This window comes from Callorhinus ursinus, unplaced genomic scaffold, assembly GCF_003265705.2.
Source record: "Callorhinus ursinus isolate GAN/ISIS: 27379988/994484 unplaced genomic scaffold, GSC_fseal_2.0 scaffold15, whole genome shotgun sequence".
NCBI classification, from domain to species: Eukaryota; Metazoa; Chordata; class Mammalia; order Carnivora; family Otariidae; genus Callorhinus; species Callorhinus ursinus.
In genome coordinates, this window is record NW_027397077.1 from 32,773,349 (window position 1) to 32,800,844 (window position 27,496).

Below are 27,496 nucleotides of genomic sequence, written 5' to 3' on the forward strand. Positions count from 1 at the left end.
GGAGCACTGGGTGTTATACACAAACAATGAATCATGGAACACTACATACATGTAATGTATGGTGATTAACATAACATAATAAAATTTTTAAAAAATTTAAAAAAAGAGTACAATCATCATATTTCCATAAAATAGAGAGTATAATATTTGAGCAGGCTATAATTCATAGAATCCTATCATGTTTGAACTGGAAGGAACTATTGGGTCCAACCCTTTGATTTTTATAAGCAAAGAAAATAAAGCTCAGAGACATAAAATAACTTACCCAAGATCATACAGTGAGTGAGAATCAGGGCTATGACTAGAGCTGCTCTTTCTGTTATACTTCACGTTACTTTTCCTGCCAAGAAGACATATTAATGCAGTAGGTAAGGGGGATATCCATTAATTATCCAGATACTTTTTCTGCATATTTCCACAACCAGCATCATAAAATGACAACATCCAGATGAACAGTTGACTTTCTCACTTCCTATTTTCTAAAATAATAACCTGATTATTGAGTCCAAAACAGCTCTTTTTATTTTCCTTTCCAAATTACATATTCAGTTGTATGTCTAGACCTTGTATGCTATAGTCCTTTGGCTCGAATGGCAAAACTGTAGGCTTGATGACTCTGCAAACGATGTTTGAGTATCTCTAAGGTCATCAATAAGTGAACACAGAAGCATCATGCCTCACAGCATACTAATTTCCCCCTGGATATGCTACGTATATGTGATCACTAGACAATATTCAGCCCTACAAAGTGGCTTAAAAGACATATAGTGACCAAAAAATGAACATAGCAAATAAGGTAATTTTGCAGTAGAGCAACAGTCTGCTTAAATGTCCTGGACAGAACTGATATGAAGAGTCTCAGTTTCCCTCAGTATTACTTAAAGTCAACAATTTTTGTTTCCTTCTCTTTGGTAGTTCCAATAAAATGGCTTGGTGCAATTTTTCAAGAGAACGTAGTATAAATGATGGCCAGTGGGAAATGATACAGGACTAGGATCATGAGATCCTTACCCTAAGAGAAGTTTCAGATTAGGAAAGAAAAAGTCATATCAAGGACAACATATTGAAATACAATTCAATTCCCTCACTCTGTATTGCCATAGAAAGCAGAGGTGCTATTACAAATTTTATCCAGCAAGGAATACTATTTAAATATACTTGTGGCAAGTTTTACATAAGTAGATTCATTTATCTGCAAGTTTCTGTGCTTGTCTAAAGTGGGAGTTCTCACGCTTCTGGTTTCAGACCCCTTTCACCTTTAAAAATTATTAAATATGCCAAAGAATTTTTGCTCATGTGGGTTATATCTACCAATATATACCATATTAGAAACTAAAACTGAGAATTTAATTTAGTAATTTCTTGATTTTAAAATAACCACATGTTAACATAATTAACATATTTTAAGAAACTGTATTTTTCCCAAAAAAATTAATGAAAAAAGGGACATTGCTTATGTTTTTGCAAATCTCTTTAATGTCTGACTTAACAGAAGAAAGATGAACTCTTATATGTGCTTCTCTAGTCAATCTATCATGATATATTGTTTTGGTTGAAGTATATGAAGAAAATCTGGTCTTATATAGATAGGTAGTTGGAAGGAAGAGATCTCATGGGCTCTCTGAAAGACACCTGGGGAACCCCAGTGGTTCTGGGACCACACTTTGAGAGATATAGGTCCAAAAGAATGCTCCCATCATCACTGATGATGGTTGAACATATTTTGAGAGCCTGTAGATAGAGCATGGATGTTGGAGGCAAGCAGACCTGTGTGGGCATCCTAACTGAACCACTTTCTGAATTGAGATCTTAATATTTCTGGGTCTCATCTATAAAATGAGGATAACTCTATTTAGCCTACAGGTTATTATGAGGTTGAGAAATAACATGTATAAACATACTGAGGAGATACTCCATAATTACATAGTGTCAATGCATGGTAGTATTTTGCTCAGAAGGTAGATGGGGAAGGAGAAAGGGAGAAATTCAATTCAATAAGAGCAGATTCTGAGAGTTACTAGGTAGTGATTAAGTTGAAAATTAAAAGGAAATTAATCCATGTTAGGCTAGAGTAATAGCTTGGTTTTCTTGGGTAGAAGTGGGCTTAATGAACCAATGTTGAGGCCTTACAAAAACAATACAAGTGATAGCACAAAATGGGCTGTTTGTGCCAAATGAACAGTATGTGTTCAGAAGGTCGACAATTGGAAGATCAGGAAGGCTTCGTGGGGGATGTATTTCCTCAGAATAAAAACAGGTCAGGAATGAAGTGGAAGAGCATATTCCAAAACACAAAGTGGTAAGAACAAAAGTTTGAGGAGGAACTGGCTTATTGGACTTGAGGACAAAGAAGACCCTATTTGACAGGGGCTATGCGTTCACTGGGCATAATTGGAGGGAAAATAAGAGAACTTGGTAGAACTAGATGACAGAGTACTGTAAATATTAGCCTAAAAATATGAAATGATGGTAATGTTCTCTTAGTATGTATAACATTTACAGCATGCAAAGCACATTCACAAATCCTGTCCATTATCTCACACACAGATTATTTCCTACAGTCATATCTGTTGTATTTATTAGTGAATGCCTATTAATAGAAATGTGCTTGGTTGCCCTCCAGTATGCCTTCCCAGTAGTCAGCTTTTATCTTTTGTGCAGAGTTTATCATTGTTACCTGTGAGAGAGTTGGCCTGATAGTATTGCCATTGCTAGAGGCAAAAGTGCAGTATAGAGGTAAAGAGACCCTAAATAGGAGTGTCTGAGTGAACCACAAATTAACTGTGAACCCAGGAGATCCAAGAATTCAGTTGGCTCAAGATGCAATCTAAAGACTTAGCATATTAAAGTTAGAAGAGACTTCAGACACTGTGGAGTCCAACCTTGCCTAAATTTAAATGAGAAAACAAGCTTTCAATCTGTAGGCTCCAAATCCAAGCTGCTTCTTACAAAATAAGATTTAGATGGCTTCAGCACAGTATTTTTCAAAGTGCATGTGTTGTTTAATCATCAAGTTCCTTTTTTTTTTACATGAAATTCTCAATATTTAAAACAAAGCAAAGCTTTTCTAGTTGAAAACAGTACCTCCCCAGAACCCTCAGAGCTTCACAGACTTGAATTTGAAAACCCCCATATTAGGGTACTTGCCTGCTGTTGTGTGTAGAGTGGATAAGAGCCTGAAGTCAGAGGATGGGAGATTATGAGAGCTGAAGGAAGATCAAATATGGACCCTACCTCAGAACACAATGCAAGTATTTCTGGTAAAGCTGGTCTTTCCATTCAATGACTTGTGCAAATGGGAAGTCAGGGTTTAAAAGGAGACTGTAAGGATAAGTTGAAAGACTCTCTACAGTAAGATTTCAAAATTAATAGTTCAAGTACCAGTTCTGGGAACATTGGATTCAAGGCGAAGATTATGAGAACATCTCAGTGATTCTGTCAACAATCCAAATTTCCAGGCTGGAGATAAAGATCTGGGAAGCAACTATATAATACATGGGTGGTAAATTGAAGCCATGTAATTATTTTCAGGTTCATAAAACCCACTACCAACAAACTTCTGAAGCATTGTTAGCCAAACCTCTGCATTCCCTGGAGGTGATTCATCTTCTACAAGACTGTGTAAGAAACCAGAAATAATTTCAAATGGCTACTGGGTCATTTTTGCAGTAGTAATTTAAATGCTTTTCTCCAGCATATCCTTTCTTTTACATTTTTAAATTTCTAAGTTCTAAGGCTCAGGATGGCATTTCTTCCTATTAGAAATTTATGGTTTTGGAGAATCAGAGATCTAGTTACCTCTGAGAATTTTTTGGCCACTAAGTTGAAATTCTGTCCATCTGCAATATAAATTCTTATTGGATATGATGCTTGCATGATTCCAGTGGCTGAAATACACAATGATTTAGGTCATTTCTGGCAGTTATTGCACAAAAGACTGAAATGAAAAAATTGTTCATCTATCCAAGAGACTAACAGTGTCACAGGTCAAATCCAAAACAATCATTTAACCTTATATTTGAATTTGTAGCTTGAGAACAAGACTTGTTATGTTTTAGAAGGGATTACTCCATTTCAAACCTTGAAAGAACATGAATCACCAAAATAGATGATTTAATAAGAGAATTATTAATAAGTTATTATTTAGACATGGCGTCATAAAATGTAGTTGCATCTAGATACTAAGGAGTAAATACCATGGGCCCATATGTGTTAGCCACCACCCACCCCACCTGCCCAGGGAAACCATGTTTTCTGTCATGCACTAAAATGGACCATTTGTTATTCAAGTACTTTGAACTAGGTGACCCAAAAAGATATGGAGAGATAAAAACAATTTCCATCAGACACAGGACTACATACAAGAAACTCAGCACAGGACTTGATACAAGAAACTCACCCACTTAGATCTGATTCATCCAGTCTAAGTGAGTGGCAGCAGAAGTCTTCACTGTGTGGGCTTTTGCCCTATAGATCTGCAACTGGCATGTTAAAAAGAAAGATGATCTCATTCTTTGCCATTTATATAATATGATATTCTTTTCCTAATCCTGGGTCCTTGTCCAGGTATTCACTTCAAAAGGAATATGTTTTTATCATTTCAGTTTTGGCTTCTATGAATTAATTTTACTTTAAAAACAAAGAAAGCACCTGATGATGTCTCACAACTCCTGAATTAGTTTGTGATTTCACCTTGGCCAGCACAAATAACTACCATTGAACATTCTTGTCAAGTACCTTAACCTCCATAGCCCTGTTGGAAGAAACAAAATGAACCCATGAAAGTAATTAGTTAGAACTTTGCAAGGTCTTTTCATAATCCTCTAAAGACCCTCCCTTCTCTGCCCCATCTCCTTTTTTGTGATGGCAAGTTTTTGCTTCCAGCTTTCTATATTTTTGAGAGAAAACAATGAATAAGCCCAAGTGTTACAGGAAATCTATGACATTGAAATCTCAGTCTCTACCCGTAGTTTTGATGTTTCCTTTTTGAACTTCAACTTTACATTGCTTCATAAGTTACATTTGCCCTTCCATTTATTTTTCCCTCAGTCTCTTTGAAAAGTTTGGCTTAGCTATTAATATTCCACATAGATTTCTGTAGCTTTTCTTGTTTGCTTTGTTTTTGTGGACTCTGTGGGGGGTAAATATTCAGCAGGTTGAATGTGAAATCAGGCACACAACTGCCATTAGCCCTATCAGGGTTACACATCAAATTCTCCAAGCAGAGAACAGAAAAGGTATCTACCTTTTGAGCTCCCTTTGCATTAGCAGCAGGAAGATATAGAACAATGGCAGACTTGCAGCTCTTTCAAGGATGAAGGTTATAACCTTCCGTTCAAGTTAGTGCTTGTTGATGTTATAACTTTGTTTTTTTTTGAAAATCGACCCTTTCAGCCTCCCCTCATATGCAGCAATGCATCATCCCCATCAGTAGAGGATTTGTAAAATTATGTTTTGCTCCTTGAAAAACATGCAGTTGCTTGAAGATGAAAAAAGGAGAAAGCAACATTTATTCAGGGACTTAGAGACCTCTGCTGGTTAAGTGACTTGAGTGTTTTTCTAGTTTTGTTTATTAGTAAGTAGGTAAGATAGACAGCTTAGCCTCAACACTCGTAATTTCCTTTTGAATTAAATTATAGATGATTTGAAGCCTTACTAAATGAAGATACTGAGGTCAAGTCAGCTAAGAGACATGTTAAGAATATTGAGTAGCATCTTCTAATTAAATACTGATAACAATTCTAACTATTAGGTTTCTATTGGTAGGCATTACCCTATGGAAATGCCCTGTGAGAAGAAAACATTACATAACGATAGCCATGGTTCTCTTCTGCATGAACTTTGGGCTGAAGGTCTTCTACTTAAATACATTTGCCATTACAGTTAACAATAGCATGAATTATGCTTTAGGCAAGTCTTGGTATTTATGAAGACATGGAATGTGGAACTAAGAGTGTCTTTATCTCTATTGAGAACAAGGAGAAAAAAGTGTGACTTCAACTGAAGCATGAGAAAGGTTGGTGGGAATGGTATAGGGCAGTGGGCAATGTGGGAGTTAAGTGCTGTCTTGAATTCTTGTTAGACTGTGGGCAAGACTTGATTTCCTAAGAAAGTTTTGGCAAAAATCAGGACTCATTCAGAGATTTGAGATTCTGGAGCCATATTCTTGTGTATAACATTCTATCAATATGAAATAAGTCAATAATAAACAATGATATAGTCTAGAAGGAGAAAGAAGTCGCACAATTATCTATATAATGTGTAGGAGTGAAGTGTATTGGGGACAAACTGAGCTGCTATAACAGAGAGACCCAAAAATACAGTGGCTTAAAAAAGTTTTTCTCCCACATATTTCCCCAAAAATCAGCTGGTGGGTGTGGGGCAGCTTTGCTCTACAAGGTCATTCAAAGTCCAAGACTGGTAAGTCAGCATTTTTATCCTACATAGCTTTTCTCTCTGAGCCCAAGGCTGTTACAGTTGTCACTTTTTTCCCGATCAGTGATATGGGACAATGAGAGTCCAGGACAAGTATCTTTCAGTAAACTACCTGGAAGTTGCTCTCACTACTTTCACACTGGTACCTTTAGCTTGAAATTAGTCACATAGTTACCTCTAACTGCAAAGAAATCTGGGAAATGTAGTGTATATCTAAGAATGAGCCGAGCCAAAAATGGTGGGGCAATGTGGGGATATTTCTCCTATAAAAAGGGAAAAAAAAAAAAAGAATAGATGATTCAGAGAGGGACAGTTAATTTGGCCATATGGCAATGCTAGTTTTATTTTCTGCCTTTCACAATTAAAAGACCAGCCACATGGGCTGCAAAAACCGGACATTCCAAGTTGGACATAGAGTGGGTTGTCTTTTAAAAGTACCCCCTGAACTCTTACCCAGTCTTGTAATTTGCAAAACATCTGGAAAAGTAATTTTATTTTAAGCCTACTTTTGTCCCTTGATTGCATGTGATAAAAATAGATTGAACATACACTGAATGTACATCTTTTCTTTGCTTTCTGAACTGCTATAGCTCAACCTAATTGGATTCAAAAAATAAATGATATACACGTGGCCATAGAAGAAAATGTCTTTTGGGAATGTAAAGCAAATGGAAGGCCCAAACCTACATACAGGTGGCTAAAAAATGGTGAACCTCTATTAACTCAGGTAAGCCAATTGATGATAACTATGTTATACTATTGACTGTAATCTTTAATGTGTCCTCATTGTTACGGAAGGAGGAAAATGATGAGTTTCCAAATAATAGGCAACCAAATGTTATTAATAGTGGAAAAAATGGAAGTGAATGCAATTGATGCATAGAAATTGTACATAAATCCAGTTCTTCAGCCTTGTTCTTCTGTACAGAATCTTTGGTTTTCACAAATTAACATCTTTGGTTGTACAATTGGAAAGTTATGCAGAAAGTCTGGAACATGTAATTGTGCTAAGTTACAAATTTGTATATGTTCTAGATAAGAGAGAATAAGACCTCTCAGCATACAAATTCTTATCTCAATGTGGTTTTGTTATTCTCTTCTGTCTGTGGAGACTTCTGGACAAGTGATGTCCAATATGATCACCCTCAAAACACCCACTCTACCTCCAAACATGTAGTAATGACATATCCAATTGTAAGATTCACATCTCTAATGCAACAGAAATAGAACAAAAACAAAAATGATCCCTTGGGCTGGAGGCACCAGACTGTAGGCCTGAGAGCAGGCATTGGTACCTGAGAGCTCAGGTTTAAAAAAAATACATAGTCTCTGGAGACAGGATATAATATCCTTGCAGTAAAGACTTGGGGTGTGGATCTTCCCCACCTGCTGCCATCCAGTGAAAGAAGTAGCCAAACCTATTACCTGCCTGGCATAATAGGACACTGTGGTGCAAGAGAGGTGGAAAGTCCTGGACTCTGACTCCCACTGGTTCTGGGATGAGAGCTGCAGTAATTGGAGTATCCTCACAGATCAGGACCTCAGAAAATCCATGAGTAGATCTGTTTCTGGACTGTTGGCCCAGGGAATCAGGTAGAGGAGCCACAAAACTGAATGGGAATAAAGACAAATAACTCCTTTTCACTAATAAGCCTACAAACCAATTTTCCAAAATATATGCAAAAATTTATTTTTTAGAAAGATGGCCAACCTATAGGATAGTCTAACAAAGCAATAGGGATGAGTCTGTTTAGGGTGCTGAAAGAGTTACATGAAGAAATCATGTCCATGAAAATACAGAAGATATTTTGAAGAGGTAAGCAGATAGACTTTTTAAAAGAATAAAATGGAAATTTTAGAAATATATAACCACGGAAATAAAAACTCTATGCAGACTATTCAGGGGAAATGATAGGTTATAATAATATTTTTAAAGGATTTGGAAGGTGTGCTTCTCAAACATTTAGCAAGTGCTAACCTATCTTGCCACCTCAAACCTATTGCCTCATCTGATATTCACAAGGAACCTTATGAGGTAAGCTCTATTGCTATGCCCAATTAACAGACAAGGAAACTGAGTTGTGTGTAAAATGGGCGTAACAGAGCAGGTTGCCTGAGGTCACATCCATCCTTAGTAAGTAAGGGAGCCAGGATCCAAATATTAAATGTCTGCCTGATTCAGAAATTCCAAAGTTTGCCTGAAAAAGGTTTTCAGAATCGGTTATATGGAAAATAAGATCTTATGGAAAAGGGATGTGGGGGAGGGGATATGGCATAAAAGGAAGAAAAGCTCAAATGCTCTTTGAAAATACTTCACTAGTCACGCTCCATCTTTGAGAGTGTTTTCTAAAAACAGACTCTGAAGCAGAGCTTTGCGTTCAGGAGGTATGCTGGGAAAGCTCTCAGAGCCTAACCTGTGAAGGAGTCAGAGAAGCCAGACTGGGCAGAGGGAGGTTAAACAGTGGTGCAGTTCCAGAAGAAGCCTTCAAGGGGGCGCTCTGGAGCAGAAAGTCCTTTAGCGGTTCCCAAATTGAGGCAAAGGGGGGCCCGCCTTTGTACCCCTACACTGACCAGTCATTGAATTTGGGAAGTTCTTTCAGCCAAGAGAAGTTCCCAGAGAGAGAGACAGAGAGAGAGACCCAGCTGTGAGCAGTCATCAAACTTAGCAGCTGAGAGAATAAGTACCTTGGTTCTGAAAGAGCATCCAGAAGGTACTAAAAAATCTGCAATGAGAGAGGGGACATTTATATAATACAGGAATGCCCCTCTAAGGGAGCAGACCCTGACAAAGAGCTTGGAATGAAGCAAGGGGGAGGATGAGGAGTAACTTAGAATGAGGAACAATTGTGTCCAATTTAACTTTTTTTTTTTTGTATTTTCCTGCTGAACTCAAATGTTCACTGAAATTTGACATTTTCCTCAGACCCCAAGTTGAGAGCCAGTTTTTCATACTCAGATTTCCTTCACTGCAGGCAGCCTAGTGAAAAGTGCCTGCTGTGAGCAATGGTGGGTCATCAGTGCACACAAAGCCAAAAGGGGACTGTCGCCCTGTCACATACTCCTCTCCTGTCCCTGGAAGGGCTCCTGCTGGCTCCATGATTCTCCCAATTATAAAAGCCAAACTCAAACCACTACAGTGTAGGGTAGATAACAGGCATTTCCTCCCTATTATTTAATGTGAGGGAACATGGATACCTAGATTTGATCAAGCCTAATAAAGTGCCTGCCCAGCTAAATCACAACCCTAAGGCAAATAGAAAACCAGTACGTCTTTATTTTGTTTCTTTTAAGTGGCAGGTTCCTGGGGAGGAGGAGATCTTTTCTGGGATTTAGGAAAATTGATAATGCAAGTTATATATCCTCAGGCTGACAAATGAGAATGGTCTTTTGCTTAATACACTAACTTTTCTTTCTTCCAATTGGCCACCAGAAGATGGTCCTAAGCTTAAATGATGCCACTGACAGCAACAGAGTAAGGGAACCTTAAATTACTAATACCTACCCTTTTTTTAGTAAACCTCAACCAATATGAAATATTTGTTTCAGCTTCTCCAAGAAGATTATAATTCTGTTAACCTTCAAAGTGTTGCCTGCTCATAATCTGAGTGTTTTAATACCCTAAACAGTAAATTTGGTTATATTCCCCACCCCACTCCCCCAGTTTGCACAAAGCCTCAGAGTAAAAAAAAGCCTTTTAAATTTCAGGTTCATCTATTTAGAGGGGATATTAATCTGTATGGTTTCACTATTGAATCAATGAGAACTCCAGAGAGTCCTACAATTTAAATTCCATTTACCAACTGATGTACAAGGTTGTTCCATTTAGCATCTGACCTGCCACAAATTTAGTTGACAGATCAATAGATCATGTTATGTAAATTGCTTATATGATGGCTATTTTCTTCTCATTAAGCCCCTTTGATATAGCATGTAGCAAAATTGCCTTAAGGTCTCCGTTGTAGAAGGTCACTGTTTTGTGTTCCTCTTTTCTTTCACAGGATAGAATTCAAATTGAGCAAGGAACTCTCAACATAACAATAGTGAACCTTTCAGATGCTGGCATGTATCAGTGTGTGGCAGAGAATAAACACGGAGTTATCTTTTCCAGCGCAGAGCTTAGTGTTATAGGTGAGTCTTTATAGTGAAAAAAAAAAATTTAAAGTCACTAAACTAACATGTTTTGCTAAGCATGTTGTTCAATCCCACCCCTAAAAAGGGGTAAAGAAATCTTTAGACCAAAGAAACTGCTCAAGAAGAAAGTAATGCATTCTACAAGCAATACAAGGAAACCACTTTCTAAATCAGCCCCTACTGATGCTTACAGTGGGTAACACAGTTCCCTGGGCACCCATTTTTATTCCCCTGTCGACCACTCTTCTAAATTGAGCAGTTTCTGAAATGCTGTGGAGTCTTGCTATCGTGCTGATTTCGAACAACTTCAGCTTGGATGGAAGATGAGTTGACTTGATTTGGAGAGGTTCCTCTGAACATCTGGCAGAGTGCATCTTGTTCTTCTGCATCTGAACTTTCCAGAGTACACAGAAGTGGTCTGCCTCTCCAGCTTCCTCTTTCACCCTATGACCCCTTTTCCCCTGCTCTTCAGCTCTATTGACCTTGTTGTTCTGCATATTCACCATTCACCATCCTCTCTTCCTCCAGGGGCCGCTGGAACATACTGTTCCTTCTTCTTGGAATGCTTTTCCTTCCCTTCTTCATTTCATCAGCTCCTTCTCTTTCTCCATCTCCATCTCCCATTGCTGCTTCCTCAGGAGGTCACACCTGGCCCCATGCCTCGATCAACTTCACCTCTTAAAGATTTTTATATTGCCTTTTAATTATCCTTTATAACAGATGCCAGAGTTGTGTTTTACATTTGTTGATGTGATTTTTCTGTTTTGTTTTTTTTTTTCTCCCATTGCACCTTAACTTCCCATGATGTCAAGGACCATATTTGCTTTAACTCATCATTTTAGTCTCAGGACTTAATCCAATAGTGAAACGTGGAATATGCACTCAATAAATATTGAATGAGTGTAGGAATGAGTGAATGTGTTAAGTGATGGAAGAATTAAGAGACTGTTTTTAAAAACAAATTATTTGCAGCACCTAGGTGGGTCAGTGGGTTAAGCGTCGAACTCTTGATTTCAGCTTAGGTCGTGATCTTGGAGTCATGGGATGGAGCCCCAAGTCTGGCTCTGTATTCAGCAGGGAGTTTCCTTGAGATTCTCTCGCTTTCCCTCTGCCCCTCTCCCCACTCTTGCACTCTCTGTCTCTCTAAAAAAAAATAAATATTTTTTTAAAAAATAAAAAACAAATTATGAGTTAAGCAAATAAATAATTGAAAGTATAATTTAAGTGAATTGGGAAACCTATGGTCATTTAAAGAAAAAAAAAACGTCTAGGCTATCAATTTGCTTGTGTCATATAAAAAAATCTTCACTCTGAATTCAGAATTTACCTAAAGTACCTAAGCAGTAGTTCTTAGGGAGAGCATAATAAAAAGATTATGAATAAGAGAAAAGCAGCGCACAAAGGGAGCTGATTCCATAAATCCAATGATTTTCCCAGTTTAGAGTCTTGACTTTTTTCTTCTGCAAGGCACTTTTTGATGCCTAGCATGTAGAGCTTGATGAATGTACTTCTTCCCTGTGCAAATTAAAAAAGGAAGGGGAAGCTTCTATGACTGTTCTTCTCACCAAGTTCTTTAGCTTGAACCAACATCCCAAAAAAGACAAGACTATGTGAGAGTTCATGGCCCTACAGCCTATTTCAAAGAGGCAGAAGAACATTCTGTGCTCCTAGAATAATCATCACCCTGGCTTGGCCCTACTGTAAGCATGACCTTTTTGAAAGCCTAAGCACATACCTCTCACACTGTAAGTGTTGGGAACAATAATTCCAACTTTCTCTGGGACAAGTACAATGGTTCCACCCTGTCCAGGTTGGATCTGATTATTGCTTATTGTAACTGACTCTTTTGGAGCACAATTCAGCTTGGTAGATTACTTAAGATTTTCTGCAAAAAGAAGTGTGTTCTCTATTAAACAGTATTGTCAACTAGTTATAAGAAGAGCAAAAACTGAGGTTGAATAGCCTACTGAATGAATCACATTGTCCTAAAACCCTCTAGGTGGGTTCTTGCCAATTTACAGCTCTGGGAACCCCATTATAATTTTAAAAAGATTCTTAGAAAAGAAAAGAAAAGAAAAAAAGATTCAGTAGGTCCCTTTGTTAAAATAAGAAAATTTGATAGTAACAAATGACTGTAAATCATGGATATGATTATGGGGTAACGAGACAGAATATCTAAAGTCCTAAAAGCAGAGCTAGAAATGAGAAAGACTATCAAATGATTTTTATCTAGGGCATCTACCCACAGCTGAAAATAACAGTGTATATGAGATGTGTGTAGATGTGTGTATGTACCCTTACTTGCTGATAAAATGTAACAGCATAAAACAACTCCTCCCACCCTTCCGGGAAAGGGACGCTTTTCCAGACCCTGTCCCCTCCCCCTACCTGGGGTTCAAGACCTGTGAGTTGAGAATCATTGCTCCATCTTTTACGGAGTTTTATTTCAAATCATTTCCAACTGGAACTAATTCCAAATGAATTCTTGATCTGAGTCCTTTCTTAAGGTCAGCAAGCCAGAGCAATGAAGATAAGAGGAAAATGCCTGAGAAATTATTTAACCATTCTGATTTCAAACATGTTGAATATGAGAACAATATGACATGTCAGTAAATGATACAGGACAAACAGTGGTAAAAATAGTAAGGCTTCCAGGAATTCAGGAAAGAGAGTTTGGCTAATGGACTGGGCTGGTCAGCTGAGCCTTGAACAGTGATTTATATTTGGACAGACAGAAAAAAGGACCAGAAATATTCCAGATCAGAGTGAAATGGCCTAACAAAGGCTCAAAGTCATAAAACATTTGGACGGTTTCTTGCACATAGAGAATCCTGAATGTTTTAAAATTTTTAATTCAAATATATAAAGTATATGGGCAAAGTTTAAAATAGATTGGAAAAAATTAATCGAGAACCAATTTTAGAGAATCTTAAATAACAGGCTTAGAAATTCCTCCTTTAATGTCCCATTTTACTTCCAAAAAAATCATATTAATATACTCTAAGTGAATTGAAGGACAGTTAAGTGTGGAACGAGTAAATCCCTGGAGTTCATTTTAAGTGAATGACGGAGAAGACATTTCACTATTTAAAAATACACATAAATTAATATTGGTTCACTTGGGTAAGCTATGATTGTATTCTGCAAGTCACTTTGTTTCTTGAAGAATAGTAATAGTTTGACTCTTTGGGGTCAAATAATTGATTTGTTTTTACCTTTCTTAGAATCATGGTGAATTTGAATTGAATAAAGAAACACAATGAAAACAATATACTTTATTATCAGGAAGGAAAAAATAATGTTGCTTCCAACTATTGATCAACTACCAGGATCCCCCAGTGCTAGAGAGGAGATTCCCTTTCATGCTAGGTAATAACCCAAGAGTCATGAATAAAAGATGGTTAGGAAGCACATATTTAAGAGGCTTTTCCCTTGGTCTTGTTTTATGTGTTCTGAGTATTTAATGTGTATGTAACATATCTATATTTAATGGATTGAAACTGCTAAATAATTAACATGGGTGATGGGTGATTTACTCACTGGATGGGAGAATAACATAGACTTTTACCTTGAGGTCAGTCTATTAGACTAGGCCTGGTTTTGAGTATATCAAATAGAAATGTCCTTGTTTGTGACTGACCTATCACCACTGATAGCTTAGTGTTCCTCAAGGCATCTGTTCCCATACTTTTTCTCCTGTATTAACCTATGTTGTGGAAGAGGTTGAGTGTGTGATGTACTCCTATGGACATCCCTAGGGTGCTGTACAATTCCCTGGGTGATACCATCATTCCATCCTTCTTTCCCACTCATGAAGATGTGTTGAATTTAGGGTGAATAAAGTCTGATAATCGTGGGGAACTTGGATCCTCTAAAAAACCTAACTTTTAAAAAAACTAAGTATCTTGTTGGTAAATATTTAAATTTTCTACTGCAACCTTTCTACTGATGTTTAGTATTGGTGTCCACTTAGATGATCATATTGATGATGGGGACTGCTGGTTGAATCACCAACCTTGAGATTTTCTGTGATGCTCCAGTTAGAATGCTTATGCTGTATATGTAATCATGGGCTAAGGACAGAGCACAACTAAGGTCCCAAAACCAGAAGCAGGGATTGAGGTACCTCTGAGCCACTACAGGAGTGTTCTCTAGGGAAAAGCCTATAAAAGAAAGCAAGATAGGGAAGGGGTGGGTGGGGAGTGGACCAAGGTCATGGTCTAGCCTATATCTCATGCTAGAGAGGAATATCTGGATCATAAACTGCATCCCAGGGTTGTTCCCACCTGAAGCAAGGAGCATAGCCTTTTCTATAGTCTCTGTTTATCAGTCCATCATTGGGCTGCCCCTTAGGTGGTAGTGGCAGTGGCAATAGGGGTTGGGGTGGTGATGCAAAACCTCCCAATTTCCCAGGGAAGGGGGCAGCTGGAGGCAGTAAGCAGCCAACACTCAGAGCAGGTAGGGCCAGAAAAAATCTGTGTGAGGGTGCCAACAGCATTCTCTACAGAGGACAAGTAATTGTACCAGACCAAGCAAGGTACTTTGTTATTTTGTCCAATTTACCTGGATCATAATGGGGAGTGTGACTAGTTTACTACAGTATCTTTGATTTTGAAATGGGATGAACTATCTTGAAGAGCAAGTAGGTCTTTTGACTATGACCTGACTTTACCAGGACTGTATAATGGAACAGAAATAGTTTCTGCCCTGAGGAGTTTCTGTCTGATGCTTCCAAATTGTGAGGATTCCCCTGGCCTGTGTGGTAGAGGACATCTGACCCTGGAAGGATGCTCAAATACCATTAAGGAGCTGATGGTCCAATTAAAGTGAGGTGCAGGCTTGAGCAATTATTTGGTTAATTTGGCATTTATCCAGATGATTGGCTCTCAAATGAGGAAAACATTAAGGCTAAGCTAAAAGTTATTTCACAGGGGTTTTCACAAGTGCTCATCTGCATCTGAGTCTGATTTCTCAGCTGCCTCGTTGAGCCAGATTACAAAATAATCAACCGTGCTAAGTGTGATCAGCATCCAGTGAGAAGACAAGAGCCTTTCTTACCCAAATGTAGTCATCTAGGCAGGAGCTTTACTAAAACTGACCTGAAACAGGAAAGCTGTGTGCTTGGATCTCAAATTACAATCTGGTATTTTTAACAAATCACTAAGCCTTTCTTTATTGGTAAAATGCTATTTTTCAGCTTACTGCCAAAACTAAGAGGTCCCATGTGAAAGCTTTTTTAAAGCCTAGAAGTATTTGTAGCTGTATCAGAAGTGTTTTGTTGTTGTTAACTAGTATCCATGCCAAAATCTTGTAGGCAGCCTCCATATTACCGGCAAACCCCATTTCTGTGATTCTCAAATTTTGCTGATGACGATCATCTGGGGAGGTTTTTAATATCCTGATGCTCTACCATCCTCCATATCAACTAATTCAATCTCTGGACATGGGACCCAAGTGTGAGTCCAGTGAACAGCAGTTTGGAAACTACTGCTCTAATTGATCAGATCAGAAGGCCATTACTTTTTCAAAGGTATTCTCAGACTTTGCTATGCACCAGAATCACCTGAAGGACTTGTTCAAACACAGATTGCTGAGTCCTACCCCCAGAATTTCTGATATAGTAGCTGGGGTGGGGCCTGGGAAGCTGCATTTCAAACAAGTTCCTGGGTAATGCTGATGCTGCTGGTCTATGATCATACTTTTGAGAACCACTATCCTAAAACAGGAAATTTATCCCAGTGAGTGTGTCTGTGTGTGTTTAAGCTGAATACAATCTACCTAGCAAATCTTCTAATTTGGATCAAGCCTATGAATCTGAAGTCCTCCTGTAGAAGAGAAATATCAGGCATCAGACATCCCCCCCATGGCTGAAGGCCCCATTTCACCAAGATGGTGAGTAGGATTAGACATACAGAGAGACTTCACAGACTGCCATGTGAAGACTGGGCTAAGATGTTAGTTGGCATGACTCTAGTGGCTTAAAGCCAACTGAAGGGAGGGGAACCTAGCTGTCTCAGTCAGTAGAACATGCGACTCTTGATCTCAGGGTTCTAAGTTCAGGCCCTATGTTGGGCATAGAGTTTAGTTTAAAAAGCCAACTGAAGGGAGACTTTGAAATCTGAGGGGTAAATACTATGACAATTCATTATTATGAGTTCACCCAAGAAAATGTCTTCACTGAGCTGGAATTTAAAATCTAACTCAGGAATGCAGCCCAAGGTATAACTGAGCAGTGATATCATATATTATCCTAATACTAAAATCTCTCAGTCTTCTGTAAAACTGCTGTGAAGCATTATTCATTCACAAGTCCACAGTTCTTTGTTTTTTGGGTTTTTTTTTTTTAGGGGGCAGAGAGGAGGGTCAGAGGGAGAGAGAGAATCTTATGCAGGCTCCACACAGTGTGGAGCCTGATGTGAGGCCTGAGATCATGACCTGAGCTGAAATCAAGAGCTGGTTGAGGCACACCTGGGTGGCTCAGTCAGTCAAGCATCTGCCTTCAGCTCAGGTCATGATCCCAGGGTTCTGGGATTGAGTCCCACATTGAGTCCTGCATCAGGCTCCCTGCTCAGCAAGGAGTCAGCTTCTCTCTCTCCCTTTCCCACTGCCCCTTCTGCCACTTGTACGCTCGCTCAGGCTCTCTCCCTCTCTCTCTCTCTCTCAAATAAATTAAAAAAATCTTAAAAAAAAAAAAAGGAGTTGGTCTCTTAACCTACTGAGCCACCCAGGCACCCCCAGAAGTCCACAGTTCTTTACCTAAATAGATATCCAATAAATTCTCTTACATTGTAGAACCAGGAAGAAAGTTTAAATCTTTTAGCAAAATTACATGTTTCCTTTTACCCACCAGTGAGAAATTATACTCTTCTTCTTCCTTCTGCCTACCATATTGACATGTCTGCTTTGGCTTCCAAAAGTTCACTCTTTTGTACCAAGTCTAGTAAGATTGTTTCTTACCCTTCGGTATTTGACTTTAGCCATATTCTAAATGCATTTGTTACTTTTTATCTTTTACCATTATCTACACAAGTCTTTCTGAATTAGTGAATCAATAAATAAATGAAATAAAGTAATTTTTCCCTTCTACCACCTTCTAGCAACAAATAGATTCTATTTTGGTAGTTCAGAACATATTAGAATTAGTGTTCAAGAGGATTTAACAGTGATTTTCAAACTTTTATGCATGCATAAATTACTTAGGGACCTTGTTAAATTTAGATTCTGATTTCAAGTCCTGGATAGAGCCTGAAATTCTGCATTTCTAACAAGTTCCCAGGTGATCACCAATGCTTCTGCCTTGGGGATCACATTTTCAGTGGCAAAAATTAAAAAAATTGTAAATTCTCAGGTCCCTCCCCTGGTGGGTAGAGTTTAGGATGTATATATACACTTAATAAGCTCATCTAGGTGATTCCTACAATCAGTTCACTTTAGGTGCCACAGGTCTGGAATCTGCTTTGTAAATCCCTTTGGTACCCAATCTTAAGCTATCAGAGCAGAGTAGCTTTCTAACTTACAAAAGCCAGTGGGAGTTGGAAAGCAGAATAATGACTAGGCTGTTCTCTCTTTATCACCACTGTACATACAGTTAATCCATGTTTCCATTATTGAACCCAGTATTGACAGAAGCTCTGTCAATCATGTGAGACAATTTCTACCAGAAATAAAACATTGGCACAAGCAACATTCCAGCTTTTTTTTTTTTCAACATCAGCAGACAGTGGTTCTTCTAGGTTCCTGAAGGAATTAATTTTATACCTCATATAAGGTAGGTTGCTTTTAATGAAGCCTTTTGAATGTGGTTGAAAGTGAGCATAGCACAGAGGCAAAATCTGTGTTCTCTTTCCATGCTAAAACCCCTTCAGTAAGGAGTTTTGGAGGGAACATGATAAGCAAGAAATCAGTCACTGCTGGATAACATAAACATTGCTTATCCACACTGAAGGTTTATCTTGAGCCTGCATGTCTAGGGCAGGGCATGTATGACTGAAGCTCTTAAGACTACTGTGATACCTTGACTCACAGAGTCTTAGGGAACAAAATAAAACAATCAAAGGAAATGCAAGGGTGTCAAAATTCTTATCTTCCCAGCCCTGGGTTGGTTGTTTGAGAGTGCCTGGGTAGGAAAGAGGACACCATGGTACTGCTTCATAGAAAGACTCAAAACTGGAGAAAGCTGAATTCCCAGGGCCTACTTGACCTGTTACTGTCCCTTAAGAGTGTGTTTGGGGGAAGTGGGGAAAGGAAGTTATTTCTTGGAGCTACCTCCTACTTACAGTAGCTGAGTGTTGTATCCTTCTCAGCTCAGTATTCATTGACTTCTTGTGGGTAACTTGAAATTGGCCATGATGGAAATATTTACACCATAGAAATTGGGGAGCACTAAAAGTTAAGTTCTTTGGTGTTTTGTTTTGAGAGTCATTTCTTAATCTGCCATCACACCAGATGGTTTCAGAGTAGTTTAAGAGTATAAACAGCCCAGATTATTTTTCTTGGGTAATTCTACTTCATTATACTAAGGCCCAACTCCAGAAAGAATGGAGTATCCTGTTATACAGGCCAGGAAGTCCAAGAAGCCATCTACAACCCCACTTGGAGGGAAGAAAGGGATGTGGCATCCAGGCGAAGAGAATTTCCTATTTTAAAATGAATTCTGAGTTCTCTTCTACAACATATGTTTATTCAACAAATACTGATTAAACATCTACTTTGTGCCAAACACTAGGCTCGGTAAGGGATATACAGATCCATAATACATAGCTTCTGCCTTCAAGGCACTGATGATATAATGATCGCTAATAACAAATGCTACCATGTCTTAACCACTGAAATTCTAGGATTCTCTCTACCACATTCTAATGACTCTCTTTTGTTCATTCAACAAACATTTCTATCTCTTAAAGTTACAATCATATAAGGCATTAAAATACTATACACTACTTGTCTAACCAAAGACCTGGATCTGTATGACGGTTTAAGACATTGTGCCAAATGTAATAAAATCTTACTAATTTGAACTGATATAAGGAGGTCAAAGTGATTACAGATATTCAAAAATGCATACTATCTTAAATAGGGTAGCTCAAAGGTGGTTAACAAGGGTTTAGCAGCTGAAGCTCTTAAAACATGTAAGAATGATTGTTAGTCAACATGTTAATTACTAGATAAGATATAATGTTTTAAAATGGCTTTAAAATGTTTTTCTTGGAATAAGAAAAAAACTTGCCACCCAAGTCTCCACAATTAATTTTTGGCTTTTCAAACCTTTTATAAAAAGAAAAAGGCTAAGCCTGATCATACTTGTTGGCAGAGAAAGTGTTGAGAGATCTTGAAATGGTTCCTGTGCTCAGAAGTATTTGTCAGTTACTATAGTGCCTGAAATGCCAACATTAAGGAACTATTTTCATCTATATCTGAATGGATGAGATACCACTACTCTGCAAAAAAAAAAAAAAAAAAAAAAAAAAAAAAATTCATAAAAAACAAAAATGAGAGAAACCACAACACCACAAAAAAAAAAAAAAAAAAAAAAAAAGAACAAATTGTTGACACACAAAACTCAGATGGATCTCAAGAGCATTAAGCTGAGTAAAAAAAAAAACTCAAAAGGTCACATACTATGCAATTCTGTATCTAAAATATTCTCCCCAAATGACAAAACTATAGAGATGGAGAATAGATTAGTGGTTTCTAGGCATTAGGGAGAATTTGGCAGGAGGGAGCTGGATGTGGCTTTAAAAGGGTTGCAAAAGAGAAATCTTTGTGATGATGGAATACTTCCGTTCTTGATTTCAGCAGTAGTTATTCAAGTCTGCATATGTGATAAAATCATAGAACTAAAGACGCACATTGTACCAATGATCACTTCCCTTATTTTGATATTGTATCATGCTCAGGGAGGGTATAATCACTGGGAGAAACTAAGTGAAATATACAGGACCTCTCTATCTTTGTAACCGTACATCTATAATTCTTTCAAAATAAAAAAAATTGTTTAAACCAAGATGAATTTATTTGGCTCTAAAAAGTGCTCTTATATTTCAGCATAAAGTCCCCTCATAATGGTGGTGGTGGTGGTAGAGATAGCAGAGAGGAGGAGTAGGTATGAAGCAAATATTGGGCTAAGTACTTAATAGACAATACATGTATTATTTCATCTGTTCTTCGAAACAACCTTGTGACTATAAATATGATTACTTTTGTTTTACAATAACCTTCCCAAAGGAGCGGGAACTATCATGGTAGAACGAGACCCGGGTAAGCAGGGCATTCAATGAATTCAACCACAACAAGCAGGGCACAGGTATGAGGAACTTAGAAGGGACACATTGTGCTGGTAGTAGAATAGAAAAATCTTACTTCAGAGTTTTGTTGTGAATATCATCCCTGGTTAGAGAGGGCTGATTTTGCATCCACCATTCTGAAATGATGGACCTAGAAAGAAGATTCCCACTGCAACCAGCCTTCTAGTTATCTACCCAGCAAGCCAGAAGAACCTTGGGGTTTTAAACTCAGATACCAGCATTATCTCTGCAGTGGTGAAAACATGTGAATGAACGCATTAACCCTAGGTTTATTTTTATAGAATGATGAGCTAATAGTTAAAGATAATAGATAAAGTTTAAAATAATCTGGACTTCTGAACTTCTAAAAGGGCCAAACTGAATAGTCTCCATCCACTGGCAATGTTGCCAGTGATGTTTCACCAAGTGCAATCGAACTGCATGCAGAATTATCCTTTCCTCTTCAATAATAAAAATCACACTCGTACATTTCCCAAATGTGACTCCCTCTGCACATCTAGTCAAGGAGTTATCATCCTTGCTCTCTCTCTTGAGAAATGACACTAAGTCACAAAATTTTTGTTTTCAAGGGTTCTGTTAGCCACTTTAAATACCCTTGACATGTGACCACGAGTCATTTAATTCAGTAAAACCAAACAGTTGAGAATTACAGAGAGAGCTTCTTTTAGCCGGATGCTTCTCATAGATCATGTAATGTTAATGGATTAAAGATCATTGATATGTAATAAAAAGTTACATTTTCCAAATGGAAGAGGTCTTATAACATGACTCATTCTAACATTGAGAGAGCAGTGCCCTCTAGTAGTTGATGTAAGAAATATTATCTTCTAAGTGCATTAGATTTAGCAAATGAGGACCCCCAGTATCTGAGCGACTCTCAGACACAAGTGGGTAATTTGACAATTGGTTTTACCTTTTCTGAGCTATTAAGAACCTACTGAAGTTTCACCCTCAATGTGTACTAAATTTTTAAGTGCCAGCAAAGGTTGGGTTCTAATAGTGCTCTCCTGGGGACCTTACCAGTAACTTTTAAAACCTAATTTCGCTGTGAATGTCAAATTTAACAGGCTCCTTTCACTTAAATACAGGGTACAGACCAGAAAAAACTCCATTCCATACACTTAAGGGCATCTTAGGTACAACAGATGGTCACAAAATGGCAGAATGTTAAGAAAACCATTAATGGGTCAAGTATTCACAAACTGATGAAGGTTTGAAAATTTTGTCCTAGAAAGCACTGCAGCTTAATGTGGAAGCTGATAGATTTGCAGGGTTAAATAACGAAAGAAGTAAATTCAGTAAATTAAAGAAAGGGAAAAGATTTGAATTTATAATTCCATTTTTTTAGTGAAAGATATTCAAAATCACTCTTATTGGTAGGATATCCACAAGATAATATGCACACAAACAGTATAGTAAAAATGCTTCTGAAACTGGAAGGTGTGTTTTCTGTCTTCTGTGTGGCTGATATCATGCTATTTCAAATCTCGTAAAAGCAATATATAGTTTTTTGACAAATACACCCATGTGTTGTGCACAGTTTGATTTATGTAAACTCATTTCAAATGCAATTGCCGAATTCCTCCTGAACAGATGAAAAATGTCTGCCTAAAGTGATAAAAATGTGTGTGTAGAAAGATACAGTTTTAAGAAGGGATTTTTATATGATACAGATTTGTAACTCTTTCACAAAATACTCTTTCAAAAACTTATAGAAATTTGATTTTTTTACATTAATGTGTCAATTTTCAGGTGTTTACCTAAGATGAGAATGAGTCTGTTGTGCTACAGAAACCTTTCTGTTTTGCACATTAACATGTATAGGAGTGGTCAATGGGGGAATAACACGAGTAGAACATAAATGTTGGCTTTGTTCATGTATTTCACACATGGCAGCAATCAAACACAGAGCCCACTAACTCAGATCACCACACTGTCTGAGGCAAAACTATGTTGCCACCATTCCCCTCACCTACATTCTTCCCCTTGGCTTAGTCTGACCATGTACATGACAGTACTGATAGCATGGTTCTCTTGAGTCTTTCTGCAGATTTTATTTTGTTTCAAAGTCTTCCCTGTTTTACTTGTTCGCTTGAGTTTAGCAGTCTCAACTTGTCCTTATCTTTAGTCTAGCTGTCTTCACACGCACACGTCCTGTATTTTTTGTAGTATTTATTAGGAATTTCACTTGTCTTTTTAATCATGCTAATATATTTATTCAAGAGGTGATCGGGTGTTTTGTTTTTTTTTTAGTGTGGTGTTACATAAATATTGAGTAGGTCTGTCCTGACCCTATCTTTCTCATAATCCTATAATTTTTATTATGTGATTTTGCAGATCATACTAGGAATACATTTATTTCATTACAGCAGAAACATCTGTAACAACTTGCATGTTACTTATTAATTGCACTTATCATTATAGAATTATGCTCTGAACTGTAGACTCCCCTCACGAATCCAAGGCACACAGATCAAGATATCAGTTGCCTACTAAACTACTTAATTTCATCTTCACATAGTAAAACCAGCTCCAGTCATACATTGCATCACCCCTTTAAAAAGTAACCTTCCCACTTTTCGTTCTTTCTAAACAGTTACTGAAAATATTTCCACAACAAAAGCACTTAATAAAAATTAAACCTGCTTTCACTGAAGCTTATTTTTGTTTCTTTTTTTTATCACTAGTACCTGGTTTGGTGGCAATTAAGAAATTGACTCCCATTCTCCCTACCCACATACATACACACTCACTTTCTGTCCTCCTTTAAGTAATTTGTGGTATTTAAATTTCACATTCATCGTGATCTAAAATCTTAAATTCTATTAGGTCAAACTGGGAGTCAGGGATTTTAAATATAGTGGAATTGAGATTCTAAGAGATGAATCCCTACTCAAAAGAGATCCTAGATCACATTAATTTAATTAACTCAGAAGAAAATGAAGATTTTTTTCAGAAAGGCGTCTTTTAAATTCCTTCCAAGAGGATACATATATGTATCTGTTGTTTCAGGAAAGCAATAATTCTTTAACATTATTTTCATATAACTGCCTGAGTTATAAAATGAATTTTAGAACACTCATAGTGAGCATGGAATTGAGTTTTTTAAGAGCAAGCCCCAGTTCATCCTGCATGAGCCAAGCACTGCATTAGGCAAAGGTAATAGAAAGCTGAACAAAGCCCTTGTTTTTAAGGAGAAGCTCAGGGGGTGATGATATAGACATTTCAGCATGTTCTGTCATGGAGACATGCACAGAGTGCTAAGGGACAGAGCAGAGACAGAAACTGTTATCAAAGAGGAAATGCTTTAACCTACATAATCAGAAAAATGCCTTGTGGATTTTCTTGTTTGTCTTTTCTTATGCTTCCCTGAAATTTTAAAATTTTTATTCATTTGAATGTGAAATAATTTTTAATAGTCCCTCAGTAGAGTGATGGAATGTTCTATACCTTGATCTTCATAGTATGGTATGTCCAATTCATCAGCTGTACACTTGAAACTGGTGCATTTTACCACATATAAATTATACCTCAATTTTTAATAAACACATCAAAACATACAGTACTACTCTTTTTACTTTAGAAAAAATTTAATTTCTTCCCTTTGATGCCCAAGGCAACAATAAATACACTGTGGAAAGAAAGAGGCTAAAGCATGATCTAGTGGGGTTTTTTCTTCCATAATAATTATTTTATTTTCTGTATTCTCTTGCAGCTGTGGGTCCGGATTTTTCGAGAACCCTCTTAAAAAGAGTAACTCTTGTCAAAGTGGGAGGTGAAGTTGTCATTGAGTGTAAGCCAAAAGCTTCTCCTAAACCTGTCTACATCTGGAAGAAAGGAAGGGACATATTAAGAGAAAATGAAAGGTACTATCTTGAGATATTTTTAATAGTTGATTAATCTATAATAATTTATTTGTCTGTTATTAATAGTTCTAGAGGGAGGAATTTACTATCTGCTGTTGGTGGACTACATGTTAATCAAAGACCTGAAGTTTTGGAAGAGGGTGGTAAATTAGCTGGTCTCTATAATCCTTCTTGTTATTAAGATTCTCCAAAACCCTCCCTGCAGAGAAAGATTGCATGATCCAGTTGACTGTCAGAGCTGCTCAAAGGTGAGCAGCTAGAAAAATTCCTTAATTTTAGCCTAAAATTTATTTGCCGATTCACCCACTTTTCTCCACACTACTTCTTTTTGCTTAAACAAAGAAATCCAGTGTGTCTTTGCTATGACAACTTCTCAAATATTTGGCATTGGCTATTATGTCTCAATAGTTTCTCCTTTTTTTTGAGGCTAAATAGTGCTAATTCCAAAACTCATTCTGCATATAACATAGTTTTGATTATTTTAGTGACATCCTTTTGAAACAACAGTTTTTTTCTTTCCGACATATAAACTCTTTACTTGTTTATTTCCTTTTATATGTGAATTACATTTAGAATGCATGCTTTTTATGCAGTGTAAATATATATGTGGGTTGTTTGGGGTTTTAGGTCAAATTGCACCAAATGGCAGGTATCTATAAGACCTTTTCCTGGCTGTCACCCCTATAAAATATCCCCCATCCCAATCTGTTGGAAAATGGTAATTATGCACGAGTCTATGTCACAGCATTTACTAACTGTATACATAATGATTTTAATTGATGCTAAAGGTCAAGTACTCAAAGATACAATGTGGAAGCCTGTAAAAATGTATCCGTATCTACCCTTTACACCTGTACACCTTTGGATTTGCATATGCAAATTAGATCATTGCACTGATGAAGTTGTCCTTATTAATGATTTTTGTAAACAAACTTGATACGGTTTATAGATGGTGTATTTATACACATATTAAATTCATAATATATATCCCTTCCTGATTTCTGTTATATTAAGGAAGCAGTATATTTCACGGAATATTGGAATGGTGTTCAAATTTGGAGCCATACTTGGAGCTTGAGACCACAGGTTCTTATTTTGTAGCCTTAGGGTTTATTTCCTATTTTACCTCAGTGTTTCCCAGAAGGTGGTATGTAAGATTACTTTTAATAGTTATGTATTTACTTTGTTTATTAAAACACAATTGAAATATAACTAGTATGTACCACATGTAATGCTTAGACTACTGGTACACTGTAAATTTTTAATTTAACAATGATATAACAAAAAAGTACTTTAAAATTATATAGGTAATAGACATGTCAAAATCCATGAATGAATGAAGTTGGAGTAACATTACTGTAACGAACAACCTGCAGTGATTTAAAACAAGTCTATTTGTAATTCACACTGCATGGCCCTCAGGGGTCTCTGGGTGGCTTTGCTACCCTCAACAGCCAAGACTGGTAGAGTAGCACCATCCAGAACATCAGGATTGCAGGAGCAAAAGAGAGTGGCCAAACATGCCACTTAAAGCTTTTGCCCAGAAATGAAACATTTCATTTTCACTCATGTTTCACTGGCCAAAACAAGTCACATGGCTCTTCAAAAGTTCACTCCAGCAAGGAAATATGATCTTAGTATGTGTCTAGAAAAAAAAAAAAAAGAAAAAAGATAACCTAATATTTTGAACAGTATTAATGACTGCTTACCACTGCTATAGCTTAACCATTGTTACATACTGATTAAATTACCTTTGGGAAAGTGGTATGTCAATATCAAGAACTCTATGTAGTAAGTGAATTTCATTGATCGTTTCTACCACTTGACTTACCACAAAACTTGTCTCTCTCCAATTTTCATTCTTTCTCCTACTGATTTGATTAATAGGGTTCACATATTGCTTCAGCATTTATATGGCACTGACGATGTATTTAAACTGAGAAAACTCCCATCATTATCCTGGCCTTGCTATTTATCACGTCCACCACCAGAGTCACCAGGCATGACCCAAACTATCAGTATTAGCTCTTCCTTCTCCACATGGGTGCTGTGTTCTCGCAGCTCTGCTCCTTCTTTCTACCTCACTCAGATTGTATTAAGACTGATCTGGATAATTTAAATGAGTCCCAAAGCTGGCCAGGTGTAATATAAAGGGGAATGATGGTGTACCCCGTCCAAGAGAGACACCTGCCACTCAATTCTAGCATTATTGCTGCCATGTCCATATGGTGCCTCCTATCTTTTCATTCTTCAAGAGAAGCTAGAAATCTGGGCTTTTATTTGAACTCTCTTAATTTTTAAATGTCAGCAACTCATTTTTTGTTTAATTCTAATGTTATTACAACATGGGTCATACACCCATAGACCAAGTTTACTCTGTGAGTCACTGGATTTTAATTTCTGAGAAAGATATAAACTCAGTTGTACATATCATAATTTCTGAAAAGTGTGAAAAATAGGAAAGATTTTAATATTTTCTCACTGGCAGAGAAGAAATTTTGCCATTTTTCTCCTTTTTTTTTCTAGTAAAGGAGAAAGACAATTAAGTGGATAAGTGAGCAAAACAATTCATGAGTGAAAAATTTTAGAACTCCTATTTTAGGAAAAGACTGACATTTTTAGACCAACACAAAAGGCAAACCTCTTTGTGCCCAGTGCTGAGTTATAGTTTCTAATATACTGACTTATTAGCCCTAATTATTTTTTGAGATGTGGAATCTTAAGAATCAAAGGGCAAACCTTTAACCTTTGAATAAAAAG

At 37.3% G+C, this 27,496-nt stretch overlaps 1 protein-coding gene across 2 annotated transcripts in view; it reads left to right on the plus strand.

Moving 5' to 3' along the window:
* The window catches only part of CNTN4 (contactin 4), a 952,644-nt gene that overhangs the window by 803,068 nt on the left and 122,080 nt on the right, over nucleotides 1–27,496 (plus strand). For both annotated transcript variants that reach the window (XM_025885702.2, XM_073901561.1), the window contains exons 11-13: nucleotides 7,026–7,162; nucleotides 10,434–10,563; nucleotides 24,586–24,736. In XM_025885702.2, coding sequence (XP_025741487.1) covers nucleotides 7,026–7,162; nucleotides 10,434–10,563; nucleotides 24,586–24,736 — 418 coding nt within the window. The remainder of the gene's footprint in view (nucleotides 1–7,025; nucleotides 7,163–10,433; nucleotides 10,564–24,585; nucleotides 24,737–27,496) is intronic.